Raw genomic sequence first — 13,914 nt, forward strand, 5'->3', positions numbered from 1 at the left:
GTACAATTGGTCGATTGTGACAATCAAGTTGCACGGTACACCGAACTTCACTCAATGTAATTAGAAAAGAAAAATGCATGTGTATAATACATGTTCGGTGACTGTCATGTTCCCATTTTCAACAACACAGGCTGATTACGTCCACCGTTTGACTGTTGGATTCAAGAAAAACATTTATAGCCACAATAGATTTTCCATAACATAGCAGCGTTGGTGAAATAGAAGCGTTTGTTCTCATCTTCTTACCATTAGAATGAGATTCCAAATTAATTCGGATAGATATGAGGTCTAAATTAGACTATGTGCCTTATATAGCCCTTAATAATTATATATAAAAGTCAATAAAATATTTATTAAAAAAATTTTATCGGGTTGAATCGGGTTATGGTCGGGCTCACTCGAGCCAGCCTGTTAACTTTTGGGCTGGCTCAGTGCCTTTTGTTTGGGCTCGATTTAGGCTAGGTACTCGACCCGACACCCAACCTTACATCGTACCTTAAATTTCTGGCTCTGCAACTATCAAACACTCAAAATTTTCAACGGTTTGTGCCTATCGAATGAGTATGAGTCATGTGGTAGAAGAATTGTCTCCATCTGAGCATTGGGGGTCACTTTCCTGAGTGACAAATCATCTCATCTCCTCCGGCCACTTGTGAACCAATGGATGGTAATGCCCGTTTTCAAGCTAGCTGCCTCATAAATTTTTCAAGTTGGTTCGAATACTTTGAACCTCCAGGTAATCACTTTGGCGTCCAGTGGACTTGGCGTCCAAATCACAATGGTTGCATGGGACTTTGTTTGTTGAGAGGGTTGGTGCAATGGATACGACAAGAGGTGATAGGAAGCTTTTGTTATGATTCCCAAAGTGTCAATTTTCTATGCTGTAATAGAAGGAGGCTTTGTTTGAATGAGAGAAAGGGAGAATTTTCTATTCCCAAAGTGTCAATCTTTTTTTTTTTTCATCTCAATTTCTTTAATTTTAGGGAGAATTGAATTTACATTGAGTTATCAAAAAAGATCAAGAACAAGTTTCATTTCTTTTGCAATCAAGTATGCTTTTTGTTTTTTACTTCATTCTTTCTTAATCAACCAAGTAAAGAATTGACCATCTTTCTTCTCTATTTATTTCATTTATCGTAAAGGGACGAGGAGTAAGAAAAACTTCAGCCTTCAGTGGAGCAGTAACTCTCTGACTTCTTCCACTCACCCACACCCAAACTCGAAGCTAATTTTCAACGTATGGAAAAAAAAGCAAAAAAAAAGAAAAGTTAGAAGCTGAAACGCGGCATCTTCATCGTCATCGGCCACATCAGTTCGATAAACATCGGCCCATCACCAAAAAAAAAAAAAAACCGCTTGAAGGTCGACACTGTCTTCGCCAGCGATCAACGATCGACAAAAAAAAAATTATTGTCCACGCTTGATCATGTTTCACTACATTTTTTTGCCATAATTATTCAATTTTTTTAGTAGTGCATCAACACATCAACATTAAGTAAGGACGTCGTGTGTCAAATCCGATTAATACGTACATACTTTTACCGGGCTGTCGATGGAAATGAGCTTATCTTCCACATCGATCGTCTCTTGTTCGAATTTAGCACTTCCATCCAGAGGACCAGCAACAACCATCCAAATATAGCTCCGATTTAAGAGAAACAACTTAGGAGTCAAAATTTTCCTTCTTTGGCATTAACGACATGAAAAGTACTGCGATCACGTGCCTCTCATTATCGTACATAATTTAAGAGAATCATGTATCGCGTCTCGAGGCCTTGGTATCTTTGTTTGCTCGTTGCGAAACAGTCGTTGCCTTTGAGGAATTGACAGTGAAGATACCAAATGGGTGTCTTTTATGGACGTGGCTCCCACGCTAAAGATTTAATGGTGGCCGTCGGTGGCGTATGACATGCAGAGTCTGTTAGACAGTGACGTGGAAGAGCCGTGTGCCTTCTCCAATGAATCAGCCCGCCGATTCCGTCCCTATCTTGTCGACCTTCCCTTATAATGTAGGAACCAGGAAGGCACGTCCACTCATGGTGTTAAATTGTCCACTCATGGTGTTAAATTGCTGCCAAAACGAACTGAGTGCATTTCAAGCCTATAAAATGCCATTAAAACCTCTCTAAATAAGGATAAGGAAACCTTTTGATTGTGCACGCTGCGATTGTAGTCCTTCTGCTTTCGTCTTCAGTTACAAGCAGAAATTTCATTGCTGTCCATGTGATAAGTTGCTATCTCGTTAATTTCCTTGCCTGTACGGATTATCCATCTGCCGTTCCGTCTCTCGAGCTTGGGAAACGTGCCTACAGTTGCTGATCTCTTTATTTTTGTCGTTCTTTGAGTACGTAGGGGCCCATCCGTTGCTCTGGTTGCTTCTCAAGATTATGCATTGTCTGCGCGTGGTGATAGTTCGTCTCCATCGTGCTTCTCATATTAACGGTCTAATTGCAAAACTGTTTTTGGTTCCGGGAAACGCCTCTCTCCCTCTCCCTCTACAGATCTCTCTATTGCATGGTGCTGCTACTGATTTGATCGGGGTCTGATTAGGACTAAGGAGCGATGGCAGGGAAAAGCATTTGCAGTGCAAGAATGCTATGGGCTTCTCTGAAGGTTGGCTTGACGTGCCTTATTTTATCAGTTCTTTGCTTCTTTCTCCTTTCTTTTTTGATACCCTCTTTCTTTGGAGATGAATGGTAAATGTGCGGGGCAGGCATAGAAACTCCTCTAGAGGTTGGTCATACTTGAAGTATGAAAAATTCAGGTTTAATGTTCTAAAAGAGCACATGTTCTTTTGGTGATTCCTTTTTCCGGTTGGGGGATATAAGCATGATGGCTGTCGAAGGCCTGATTTTCTGCACAGCCATAAAAGTTTAATCTGTAATGGGTTGTCATGGAATGCTGTAGATTCCTTACAGTTGTATTTCTCTGCCTGCTCCGCATTTTAGCGTGTTAGAAACTTGTGGCCTAATCGTGTTTCTGGGACAGGAAAATCATTCTCTTTGTTGCATAAGAAATGCTGAATGCATCGTTTAATGGTGCATGCATTATTTGGACCAGCAAGCTCAAAATTGTATGATTCTGTTTTTCGTGCTGAAGCATTAATTGTACGGTTCTTCTCAGGATTTAGTGTTCAATTAGACGAATTGGCTGCATAAATGATTACTATGTGCTGTCAAATTTAGTATAATAAGCGATTATCTATCTTCATCAGATGGTTTCTTAGGAATGACGGGTAGAACGGCCATATAGTCGGGGCACACTTTTACAGGAAATCTGCATTTAGCCCAATAGTTGGATTTTTACAAAATCCACAAGTGAAGTCCCGGGAAGTGTATTCGATGTGATGTAGTTTCTTGTGGTATATTAATTTTAACACTAGATGCTGAATCATGCCAGACGGTTCATCTTATCTATCGCTTTCCTACATTTGTGAACAAATTTTGTCCTTTAGTTTGAGTGTGGACCGGGTCTAAAGCACCTTCGGTCAATCATCGGAAGGATGGATGACTGACAAAACCACTTTAAATTATTTGTCTTCACCCAGGTGGACCACAAAGTAATTTGCATGTCCTGCTTAAATGATAAAAATCTTGCCTCTGTATTCTCCAATCTTAAAAATTTGCTTCTGTGGTTTGGAAATGGATGAACATAATGCAGTCGAGAATTTTGAATCCACAAGATAAAAGCGAGAAGTACTCAGATGGAAATGTAGTATATTTACGCCTAAGATGTAAACGGTTTCTGTCCACTCACTCAATCTGAAAACAGTGAACAATCTGTTGTGTTTCATGTTTTTGCTAAAGTTTCTTTTAATAGGACAATATGAGAGTGACATAGTATACTCTAAGAAGATTTTCTGAAGAAAAAAAAATGGTTGCTTGAGGAAGGGAAGTTTTTTCTTTTTGTTTGCTTTTCTCCTTTTCTGGGTAATGAAGCCAATCGTACAGCAGTAACACGTTTTAAGAGGTCAGAACAGATGATGCAGTAATAACTGGTATGGCCCGTATGGGTGCCATGAAAAAGTGCATTCTGCCGCTTGATTGTTGCCCTGTCTGGTATGAACAGATTCTAGAATTCTCAGCTGAACATAGCAATTGATGCTGATTAGTTAGAGATCTGGTGTAACTGCTACAAAAGCTTGTTACATGCATATTTGAAAAAAGACATATTCTCAATGTAGAAAGCGAATGAAAAAATAATAAAACTTGAACAGAGGATGATAAGTTTGTAACTGGATGAACTGCATTTACTGGACAAAGACAGGGCAGGTCATTTATTAACTGGAAGAAGCTAGAAGATACGAGAATGCATATAATAATTTGTTTGCTATTTTCCTGCATGAACAGCTTTCTTTCTAGAAGAGTACATAATTTGTGGCTTTCCCAATGTAATCAGGATGGGAGCATTTCTACTCCCTGTTCTGCACTTATAATCCTTTTTCTCAGGAGAGTACCTTAAAAAAGGAATGGTAGATAGAGATCTTTGACAGATAGCCTTGAACATTGAAACTTTACCATCATCTATATGTAATAGATGAGGTCATATTATATGGTTGATAAAGATATGGTTACTGAATGTGCAGACTCAAAATTCCTGAAATTCTTTTACACTTCTATGCTTGATGAGTTGATGTTTGTGGGTATACTTGGAAAGTCCATGCTTGAGATAATAAACAGTTTTGTTCTATCATATATTCATATCCTTATCCTGTATGTCGATCTTTTGGAATATCACAAGATCTCTACTATACATCTTATGGTTTCTTGCATACCGATATTATAAAGCTAGGAACAATTCTATCATGCACAGATTTGTCCTTATGGTCCATTTGTTACTCATTTGCTCACAAGTCACAAGATCATCATTATCAGAATGGCTTACCGAATGCTCTTGAAAAATGTACAAATATTTCCTTTTTGAATAGTTTTTTTGTGTTATTTTGCAGTGCAGAAGTACCACAGGCTCTATTCATTATTGTGCTTCATCTTCTTTGCGGAGTTATGGAGCAGTTGCAACCAGGTAATTTTGCTTTCCAGGAACTATTGCATCAGGTGGGGACAAATTAGAGTTAAAACAGGAAGCACACTTTCATTTCCTGCTACAATACCAAATGATGTCAGAGAGCTTTCCTGTAATATGACATGAGACTGTTTTGCTTTCTCTTTCTTTAACAAGTTAAGCATGATGATCATGGAAGTAACTGAAACATTAGCTTCAAACTTGCCAAGATTGAATATTATATGAGAAAATAAAAAATATGTTTAGCAAGCCTCTATTGGAAGAATAAAGTCCACATTACATCTTTGAAAATAGAAATAGTGAAGTTCCTGGACATGGTTGTGTACCAAAAATAGAAATTTTAATTGAACTTGTGGTCCGACCTTGATACCTATCTCAACAGCTTCGTGCTTTACATGTTCAGTTAGCTTTACTTCATCAGGCCTCTTCAGCTTAAAAAACTGATATGCCACTGAACTTATGTATAGATACTTGTTTTGCTAATTAAACAATTCAATCGTCCAATAGTAATAAAGAATATGCACAAACATTATGAAATTTTGAGTGAAACATTTCATTGTGAAAATGAATAAAAGATCAAGAAAAAGCAGCCATTATCATGATTCATTTCAACCGTGGTCTTTTACACCTTATTCATTTGAAGGTTTTGTCTGACATCTGCCAGGAGGATTTCCTATTTTTCTTGTCACTGTTTACATGATCTGATATCCTGAGTTTTACAAAAATAAAGTATTTTCTCTGAAATCTTATATAGTTATATTTGGTGCATTGTGTACATATGTTCCTTATGGCAGGGGAGATGAGGATGTTGTTGATTTTGATTGGGATAGACTTGGATTTGGTCTAACAAGAACTGATTTCATGTACACAATGAAGTGCTCCAATGAAGAAGGCTTTTCCAAGGGTGAACTCGTTCAGTATGGGAATATTGAACTGAGTCCATCTGCTGGGGTGTTGAATTATGGACAGGTCAGTGGTTCGATATTTTGTGAATGCTGAAACAAAAACAAAATCTTCCAATACTGTGCATTGTGCATATATCTGGCATTTTTTCCTATTAATATTTTTATTGGTGTCACATGTTTTTGTTCCTAGTGAAATACTATTCTTTCTCTGGTAAGCATTCTCTTAAAATCTTTGTAAGATATTCATCTGGAGTTTTCTGAACTGACTAATGTTGGTTCATGTTTCAATATTTTTTGTTGTTACCAGTGTGTCCTAGGCTCATTTATGAGTCATGTTATCATGTTTAGCCATGACTTCAAAAATGGCAATCTTGCGTGGTGAAAAATAAAAGACTCCAAATCACATGCATAAGAAGTGAGAACTTAGGATCATATATCCATGTTATGCCTGTCAAGGAAAATTTTGAATATGCAATTCTGTCAAGGAAAATTTGGATATGTTTGCTCAACTGGATGTGTCTGCACAATGTAGGGTCTATTTGAAGGCTTAAAGGCATATCAGAAAGATGATGGACATATCCTTCTATTCCGTCCTGATCAGAATGCTCTGCGGATGAGGATGGGAGCAGAGAGGTTATGCATGCCCTCACCTTCTGTTGAACAGTTTGTTGATGCAGTAAAACAGACAGTTCTTGCAAACAGGCGATGGGTAATGATTTTGTATCTTTTTTTTTTTTTTTTTGCTGCTTTTCCATTTTCTGTTTGATACCCCAATATTTCTTATCTGTTAGGATTTTGCAGGTACCTCCACCTGGAAAGGGTGCTCTGTACATTAGGCCACTGCTGATAGGAACGGGTGGCCTTCTGGGCCTAGCACCAGCACCTGAATATACATTTTTGGCTTTTGCATGTCCTGTTGGAAACTATTTCCGGGTAGAGTACGATTTGCTTCATTGCTTTATTCTGAATTTTATGCTTCGCAAATTCCTCACATATAAATAACAGATTTTCTTGTGATGCTTTCGAGAAGTTCTAAGAAAATAGCTTGTCCTCCTTCCAAGTGGCAATAATTTATCTTTTCCTGGCCAAGATGTCTTTAGATTTTGGTTGTCACTGTTTCGATGAATGAAACTCACCAATTTGTCTGAAATCTCTTTTGGGGAAATCCTCCAAGTGTGTTGGTGAAGTCCTAGACTGCATTTCCACCTACATGAAATGCACTGGTCCAAATTTTGTCTGTGAATGTTGATCTCCTTCATTGTTCTTGCTTCACTGTTTGTTATACTAATGTTTAGGATGTAAAACTCTTGCTAGAATTGTCCTTGGCCTTTTTCCAGTCTTCAGCTTATTGTTTAATATTTTGTGCCATGATTTCCACTTCCATGCTGTGTAAGCATAGAGATATTTCAGAAGAAGCTTTCAGTTAAAGAGACATAAAGTAGCATGGTCTAGTTGGATCTGTTAATCAGTTCTTTAGTTCCTTCTTCAAGTAAAAGATTTACACCATTTTTGACTTGAACAACTCATTGAATTTTTTTAAGAAGATTTATGTAAGTTCAAGTGAATTTATTTGGTTTATGTGAGTTGAGACAGTCTTCAATAGCAGAAGCTGAATTGAGAAGGGAATCTGAAAGGAACCAAATTTGGTCCATGGACAGATAGATGGATGTTACAGTGTATAAGAAAAGTACCATCTCCTTGGTTAAAATTTTTCCAAGCATCTTGATAGAATTATCTCTCGCTATTAATGGATGAGAAAGGATTGGTAATTTCCAATAAAATATTTTTGGAAGGTTAAAATCGCCAGACAAATCGTGCTAGGGATCAGGAGAAAACATTTCCATCACTTGCATGGTTAAACAAACACAGAATTATAGGTTTATTGTTTTATGCAGTTCACTGCAGTACAAGAATGGAGGATCTTTCAGCTTCTTATTGAACTATCCAGGAGAAAGATGATACTGACATGAGGCACTGTTCTCTGATTTTATATTTGAAAATTGTTTATGTCATTGATGGCTAAAATGCGCTTAAACAATTTTATCCTTGTAAACTGATCTCTGGTTGCTCAATGTGCTTTTATTTCATGTCATTGATCAACAGATTGTACAGCGGACAACACATAATTAATAAATTATCTCTGCGAAATGATTCTGTTTGATTCTGTGTTTCCATTCCTTGAGATGATGTCTTGGTTTCATATGGCATTTTCTTAACCATGGTAACTAATGAAATATTCCTTAAAATTTTCTCTTTAAATAGGAGGGTTTATCACCCATTAATTTGCTTATTGAGGAAAGTTCTCATCGTGCCTTTCCTGGTGGAACTGGAGGAGTTAAGTCGATAACCAACTATGCACCGGTAAATAAACTGTGCCCTGAATTGGCCATGCATGCATATTTAATAGTAATGCCTTTAACGCTAGCTTCATTTCTCATTTTTATGTTTTCCTTTTTGTGGAAACATCTGTCTGGCCTTACTTCCAGGTCTATTTGTTCTTTCAGAAGTTTTTTGCTACTTTTGACAGAAATATCAAACTTGTGATGTATTTAGGAATACTAAAATATAAAGGAATGGGTATAACAGCTCATGTATTCTAATAAGATCAAATGGAAAGGGAGCCTCTAAGTTTATATCATGTACCCATCGAATATGCATTTTATGTTTGGAAAGGAAGAGAACAACAGAAAACACATCGATTGTGCCTTCTTCAAGGCTGAACCTACTCATACAGGAAACTAGCACAAAATAGTGCTGAAAGGAGAAATTGTCAGATGCTTAATAGTCTGTACACATTTATACAACGTTATCATCCTTTTGCAGGTTCTAAAGGCACAGAGTACAGCTAAGGCAAAAGGCTATTCTGATGTCTTGTACTTGGACTCTGTCAATAGAAGATATCTTGAGGAGGTCTCTTCCTGTAATATTTTCATAGTAAAGGTATGTCCAAACTTCAAAGAGGTTGCAATTTACTGCAAAACTTTGTTTTTGCCAAATATTCACACTCGCACACGTTAAGTCTCCAAGGGCATTGATTAAAGGGTTACTTTTTCAGCTAAATTTTGACAGAAGGTTCTTAATTTGTGAATGTCAGATTTTGAGGGGATTTAGTATGTGGGAGTTGATGAAAGCTCAGACTTCATAAATTGATAGGCAGACCTTTTAAATAATTTTACTTGAATGGACCAGTTAAGAAATTAGACAGCAATATTGTTGATTTAGTTGACACCAGAAGTACTGGATGAGCCTGGTAGAAAATGAGAACTTCAAGCAAAAGTACTGTGCTTGTCATAACTTGAGCCATGTATAGGATTTTAGAATGGAGGATGTGTTGATTATCTTTTCTTGCTGCGTGGGAGATTCTATCTTATGGTGGGGTTTTGTTATTCAGTCACGAACAGTTTAAAATGTGTGCAGCAAAATTCATGACAGATATCCACTCATATAGAATCCTTTTGTATTGGAGTTTTGAGGCAGAAAAGCCTCAGCTCTTTATATGTTGTCTGCAATTTAATTACATTGAGGACCATAACTGGACTACTCTCAAGTAATGACTGTATTGTGGAACTTCAGTATAAAGTTTTATGAGCCGTTTATGGAGTAACTGATGCTTCTGATTCAGCTTAGTGATGTTCATATGCAATTTCAGGATAATCTGATTTCAACTCCACCAACTCAGGGGACCATACTACCAGGAATAACGCGAAAAAGTGTAATTGAAGTAGCTTGCGATTTAGGCTACCAGGTATCCAACTGATGAATATGGATGCATTATGTTATTCTCTTGCACAAAGAAATTTCATGTGAATGAAGACTTCTGATTAAAATCTCTATCAATCAGTTAATTATTGTGCTTATTCCTTGCACTTTCTGAGAAACCAACACATACTAAAGGAACAATCTTGTGGGAAATGTGTAGTTGAAGGCACTATGTTTGAGTTTGAGTTATCCGTTTACTAGCTAAGTTTTTTGCATGGATGAAATATGACTCCCTATCAATATGATATTATAAAACCCTTTCGGTGAATGTTTTTCTCAATGTTCAAAAATATGAGTTAACTGGTAACTCTTTGTTTCCTGTTCAGGTCAAGGAGCGCCCCATACTTGTTGATGAACTGATCGATGCTGATGAGGTGTTCTGTACTGGTACCGCTGTGGTTGTAGCTTCCGTGGGCAGTATTGCTCATCTTGGCAAGAGGTAGGCATTTCACAACCGCCATTCTGATTTTCCTGACCGAATAGGAAGTTCCAGCAACACGTTGCCAAAACATTTACATGTTGTCATCCAAAAGTCCATGGAGATCCCAGAGCGTTTGTTCTTTTTCACTTGAACAGGTTCTAGTCTTTGCAAACTATTTCTTGGACATCATTCTATTAACTTTCCTTGTTTCACTGCTATGATGGTGCACACACACACACACACACACACACACATATATATATATATATAGAGAGAGAGAGAGAGAGGAATTTCTACATTTGATTTTTCTAGATTAGTGGTTGAGAGAAAAAGGAGAAAAAGATATATGTATTTCTCCTCCTGTCGTATTTGTTCTCATTTATTGCTAATAAAGGACTGGGAGGCCCATCCTCCCTGCAATGATGCATCGCAAAGATATATATATATATATATATATATATATATATATATATATAGAGCAAGAGAGAGAGAGGATTTCTGATGGTTTTATCCATTTGCAGAGTGGTGTACAACAATGGTAACGCTGGAGACGTAAGCAGGCAACTCTATGCTGCCCTAACCGATATCCAAACAGGACGTGCCGATGACAAAAAGGGATGGACGGTTCCAGTCGATTAACTTGGCAATTATAATTACTACCTGGGAAGACATTGTTGTTGGGCATTTTATGTTTAAAAAAATGGTCTTGAGTTCAATTTCCTGTAATATGTCCTGTTCTGTCCAAAGGAGATATTACATGTTATCCAAGTTTGTATATTCTTGTATGTTTTTCTGCAAGAACTTAATTGGCTAATTGCAGTTTGTCAGGTTCAACGCCGTGCAAGTTCTCCTAACTAATAAACTTGCTCCCCGCCAAATTGTACTTCAGTAATAAGATTACTCTGCAAACATCATCCCCAGTCAGAAAAACAAGAATTGTCATCTACGTAAAAAACGAATGAAGGATATATTTGATTACAGAGAGCGTGGGAAGAAACGGAGATAATATAAGGAATTTGTCAACTCTGTTGGAAGTCGAAAAGTGGAGGGACATACTGTTCATTTCCACTTTCTCCAAAGCTTCAGTCTCCTTAGAGTTCAAATTACTCAAACATCAACCAAGAAACTAGTTAAGGATCGAAAATTGGTAGGCATATAAAGAAGAATCCTAATTCTGAAACAGAAAACTTGTTACTCTTTCGGATATGGTATTATTAGGCCATAGAAAGAAAAATCCTATTACTGAAACATCAATCAAATGACTTTTTACTATCTACCATCACTGGGACATTGGAAGAAGAATCCGTGCAGGGACATAAATCCAGGCCTTGGAACGGAAATGGCCCTCATGGATCTTCTACAGCAGGTAGCATCATGTCAGGAGCTTATCAAACAGTGGACCAAGAACCAAAGTCATGATCGGGATGGCAATATTGTCACACTGAAGCGACGAACCCTTTTTGCAGATGGATGTTTAAGTGCAATTGGCCTTTGAAGCACTCTTCTTCATTTCGTAAACACAGATCGACATCGAGAAATCAAGACCTCCGTTTTGATGACAGAATACCCACATTTTCTTGTGTAAAACGTCTTCGGTAGTTTGGCAAGTGGTCAATCCAATAACCAAGGAATTGGAAATTTGAACGAGTTGGACTGAGTGCAGATCCAGATTTTAGCTTTTTGGGTGTGGATTAAATTCTTTAAGTTTTGAACAAATACAGATCCAACTAGCGTAACATCTAACATTTACATGTCATCAAACTTGGTTACATCATACACAACTCGTATGCAAAATCCAAATGCGCTTAATAGCCGGACCTCGTCATGTCACAAAGCCCAATTCACTTGATCATGGAATGTGTGTGTATATATATATATATATTACTCATGCTGGTACTGTCGTGCGTTTTGCAGGACCGTTTACTTTTTCAACTCCTTCACAATCATCATATTCGCTTTGTCTAAGACTCATTGTGGCCAAATAAAGCTGTTCAGATAAAATGTTTTACTTAAAATGAACAAAGTAAAAATCACATAAACCACCGCTAAAAATCTTAAAAAATCATTGCCAAACAAAAGTATTCACCAATGCACCTACTGCAATAGTTTTTACTATAGAAAATAAAAGAAAATTTCATCCAACAACATTTGCAACCAGCAGATTGTAATTCCTCATAAAATTCTCACATTAATTTAACCTGTATGGACGATGAACAAGGACATTAAGAAATCAATGGCTGGCTGACAACTGATCAAAAGGTCCTGATTTGTTTTAGAAGACAAGTATAGAATCATTTTTTAAATAACAACTAAAGTACCGCTAAACTATTGATATAGTCAAAATTTGTCAAATATCTGTCATCTATGTTAAATCTCATAAATTTATCTCAAAGATTAAAACAGGTTTATAGATTACTAGAGCTAATGTTTTCATGATTTTGCCCTAATCTTTAGGGTACATTCATGAGACATTGACAAAATGTCTCTTCTACCAAATGACCGTTAAGAGCACAAGTATTTTTTTTTTTCCTTTCTTTCTGTTTATACTCAGACTTGTTTGCAACATAAATGATCCACACTAAATCATATTCACTTTCTATTACAAAGCATGGACGTGCTCCACCGAATATTAATACGACCGATCACCATGTCCAAACATATATATATATATATATATATATATATATATATATATATATGTGTGTGTATATTGAAAACTTGAAAACAGTCGGCTAATTCTGTAGCCCGATGGGTCTTTTTTTGTTTTTGTGGTTTTAAAAGTTAAAACCATAACAAAAGATGCATTGGCCTTCCGCAACTGTTCTTAGCCAAAAAAAAAAAAAAAATTCATTCGGCGATAAAGGTAACTGATATATGTATATATAAATAAATAACTACTGAATGCGGATAGTTGCCAAATTGTTAAAAATTAAAATGTGCTGTTAAAAAGGTTGTTAATATTAATATAGCTACTGTCTTTTAGTAACAAAGTTTTGAATTATTACATTGTTATATATATATATATATATATATATATATATATATATATATATATATATATATATATATATATATATAGAGAGAGAGAGAGAGAGAGAGAGAGAGAGAGAGAGAGAACCCAAAAAACAGTACATCTATTCCGAAAACTGTTGAGTTGAAAGATCTCATTGAAGGGGCATGAAAAGACGGGATTAAAAAAAAGTAAAAATACCCATAAATAAGAATGATCTTCATGGCACCCACTGATATGCATGCATGGTCGTCTGCCGGTAACAGTCAACAAATTTGTTTTCGACCGTTCGTAGTTCATGATTAAGAGTGATAAGAGGTCGCTTGGTCGATGCCACAGTAAGAGGACAGCAAAGGGACGGATTCCCTTTACTCTTTTTATCTTTAAACAAGGCTCGATATGCTAGTTTTGAGGAAAAAGTTGTGAATCGGACATTTGAATTGTGGAATCTTTTTGCTTAAAATGCATCAGTAGCAGATATCTAGGAAGTCAGTAAGTGACTATTCCTTGTGCACAGAAAAGGAAGACTGAGACCATGCAACTCTCGAGGCCTGACCCATGCTGTCGAGCTTTATGAAGAACACCAACATGACAAACAAGAAAAGTTTCTCAGAGATTTTAACGTTATTCAGTATTTCGTTGGCAGAAATCGATTTATCCTGTTTGGAGAAGTAAAGGAAATGGAAAAACATACATAGGAAGAGAGAAAAAACAAGATGAACATTTTATGCTACGAACGAAACAGACTGAAATGATTAAAACGATAAGAAGAAGTAAATTCTGAGATATATAGTTGA

General features: G+C 36.7%; 1 protein-coding gene across 3 annotated transcripts; it reads left to right on the forward strand.

Annotated features, from left to right (window-relative positions):
- The first annotated feature begins 1,818 nt into the window (after positions 1-1,818).
- LOC116260472 (branched-chain amino acid aminotransferase 2, chloroplastic-like) lies at positions 1,819-10,941 on the forward strand. 3 transcript variants are annotated; one of them, XM_031638848.2, is made up of 11 exons: positions 1,819-2,344; positions 2,502-2,613; positions 4,949-5,022; positions 5,817-5,991; positions 6,460-6,636; positions 6,729-6,860; positions 8,190-8,288; positions 8,751-8,867; positions 9,577-9,672; positions 10,013-10,125; positions 10,629-10,941. In XM_031638848.2, exons 2-11 carry the CDS (start codon positions 2,563-2,565, stop codon positions 10,744-10,746), a joined length of 1,152 nt encoding a protein of 383 aa, XP_031494708.1. In that variant the 5' UTR covers positions 1,819-2,344; positions 2,502-2,562; the 3' UTR covers positions 10,747-10,941. The 3 variants fall into 3 exon arrangements, with proteins under 3 accessions (XP_031494708.1, XP_031494707.1, XP_049935616.1); XM_031638847.2 differs by having other exon boundaries at positions 1,819-2,257; positions 2,353-2,613; XM_050079659.1 differs by having other exon boundaries at positions 1,819-2,613.
- Positions 10,942-13,914: the final 2,973 nt, after the last annotated feature.

This window comes from Nymphaea colorata, chromosome 9, assembly GCF_008831285.2.
Source record: "Nymphaea colorata isolate Beijing-Zhang1983 chromosome 9, ASM883128v2, whole genome shotgun sequence".
Lineage (NCBI taxonomy): Eukaryota > Viridiplantae > Streptophyta > Magnoliopsida > Nymphaeales > Nymphaeaceae > Nymphaea > Nymphaea colorata.

What these genes read in the sequence shown, in the direction of transcription:
- LOC116260472 (XM_050079659.1), top strand. Translation starts at nt 2,563, where the DNA reads ATGGCAGGGAAAAGCATTTGCAGTGCAAGAATGCTATGGGCTTCTCTG. An exon ending in TTCTTGCAAACAGGCGATGG is followed by an intron (nt 6,637 to 6,728) that starts GTAATGATTTTG and finishes AGGATTTTGCAG; the next exon opens with GTACCTCCACCTGGAAAGGG. An exon ending in CTGTTGGAAACTATTTCCGG is followed by an intron (nt 6,861 to 8,189) that starts GTAGAGTACGAT and finishes CTCTTTAAATAG; the next exon opens with GAGGGTTTATCACCCATTAA.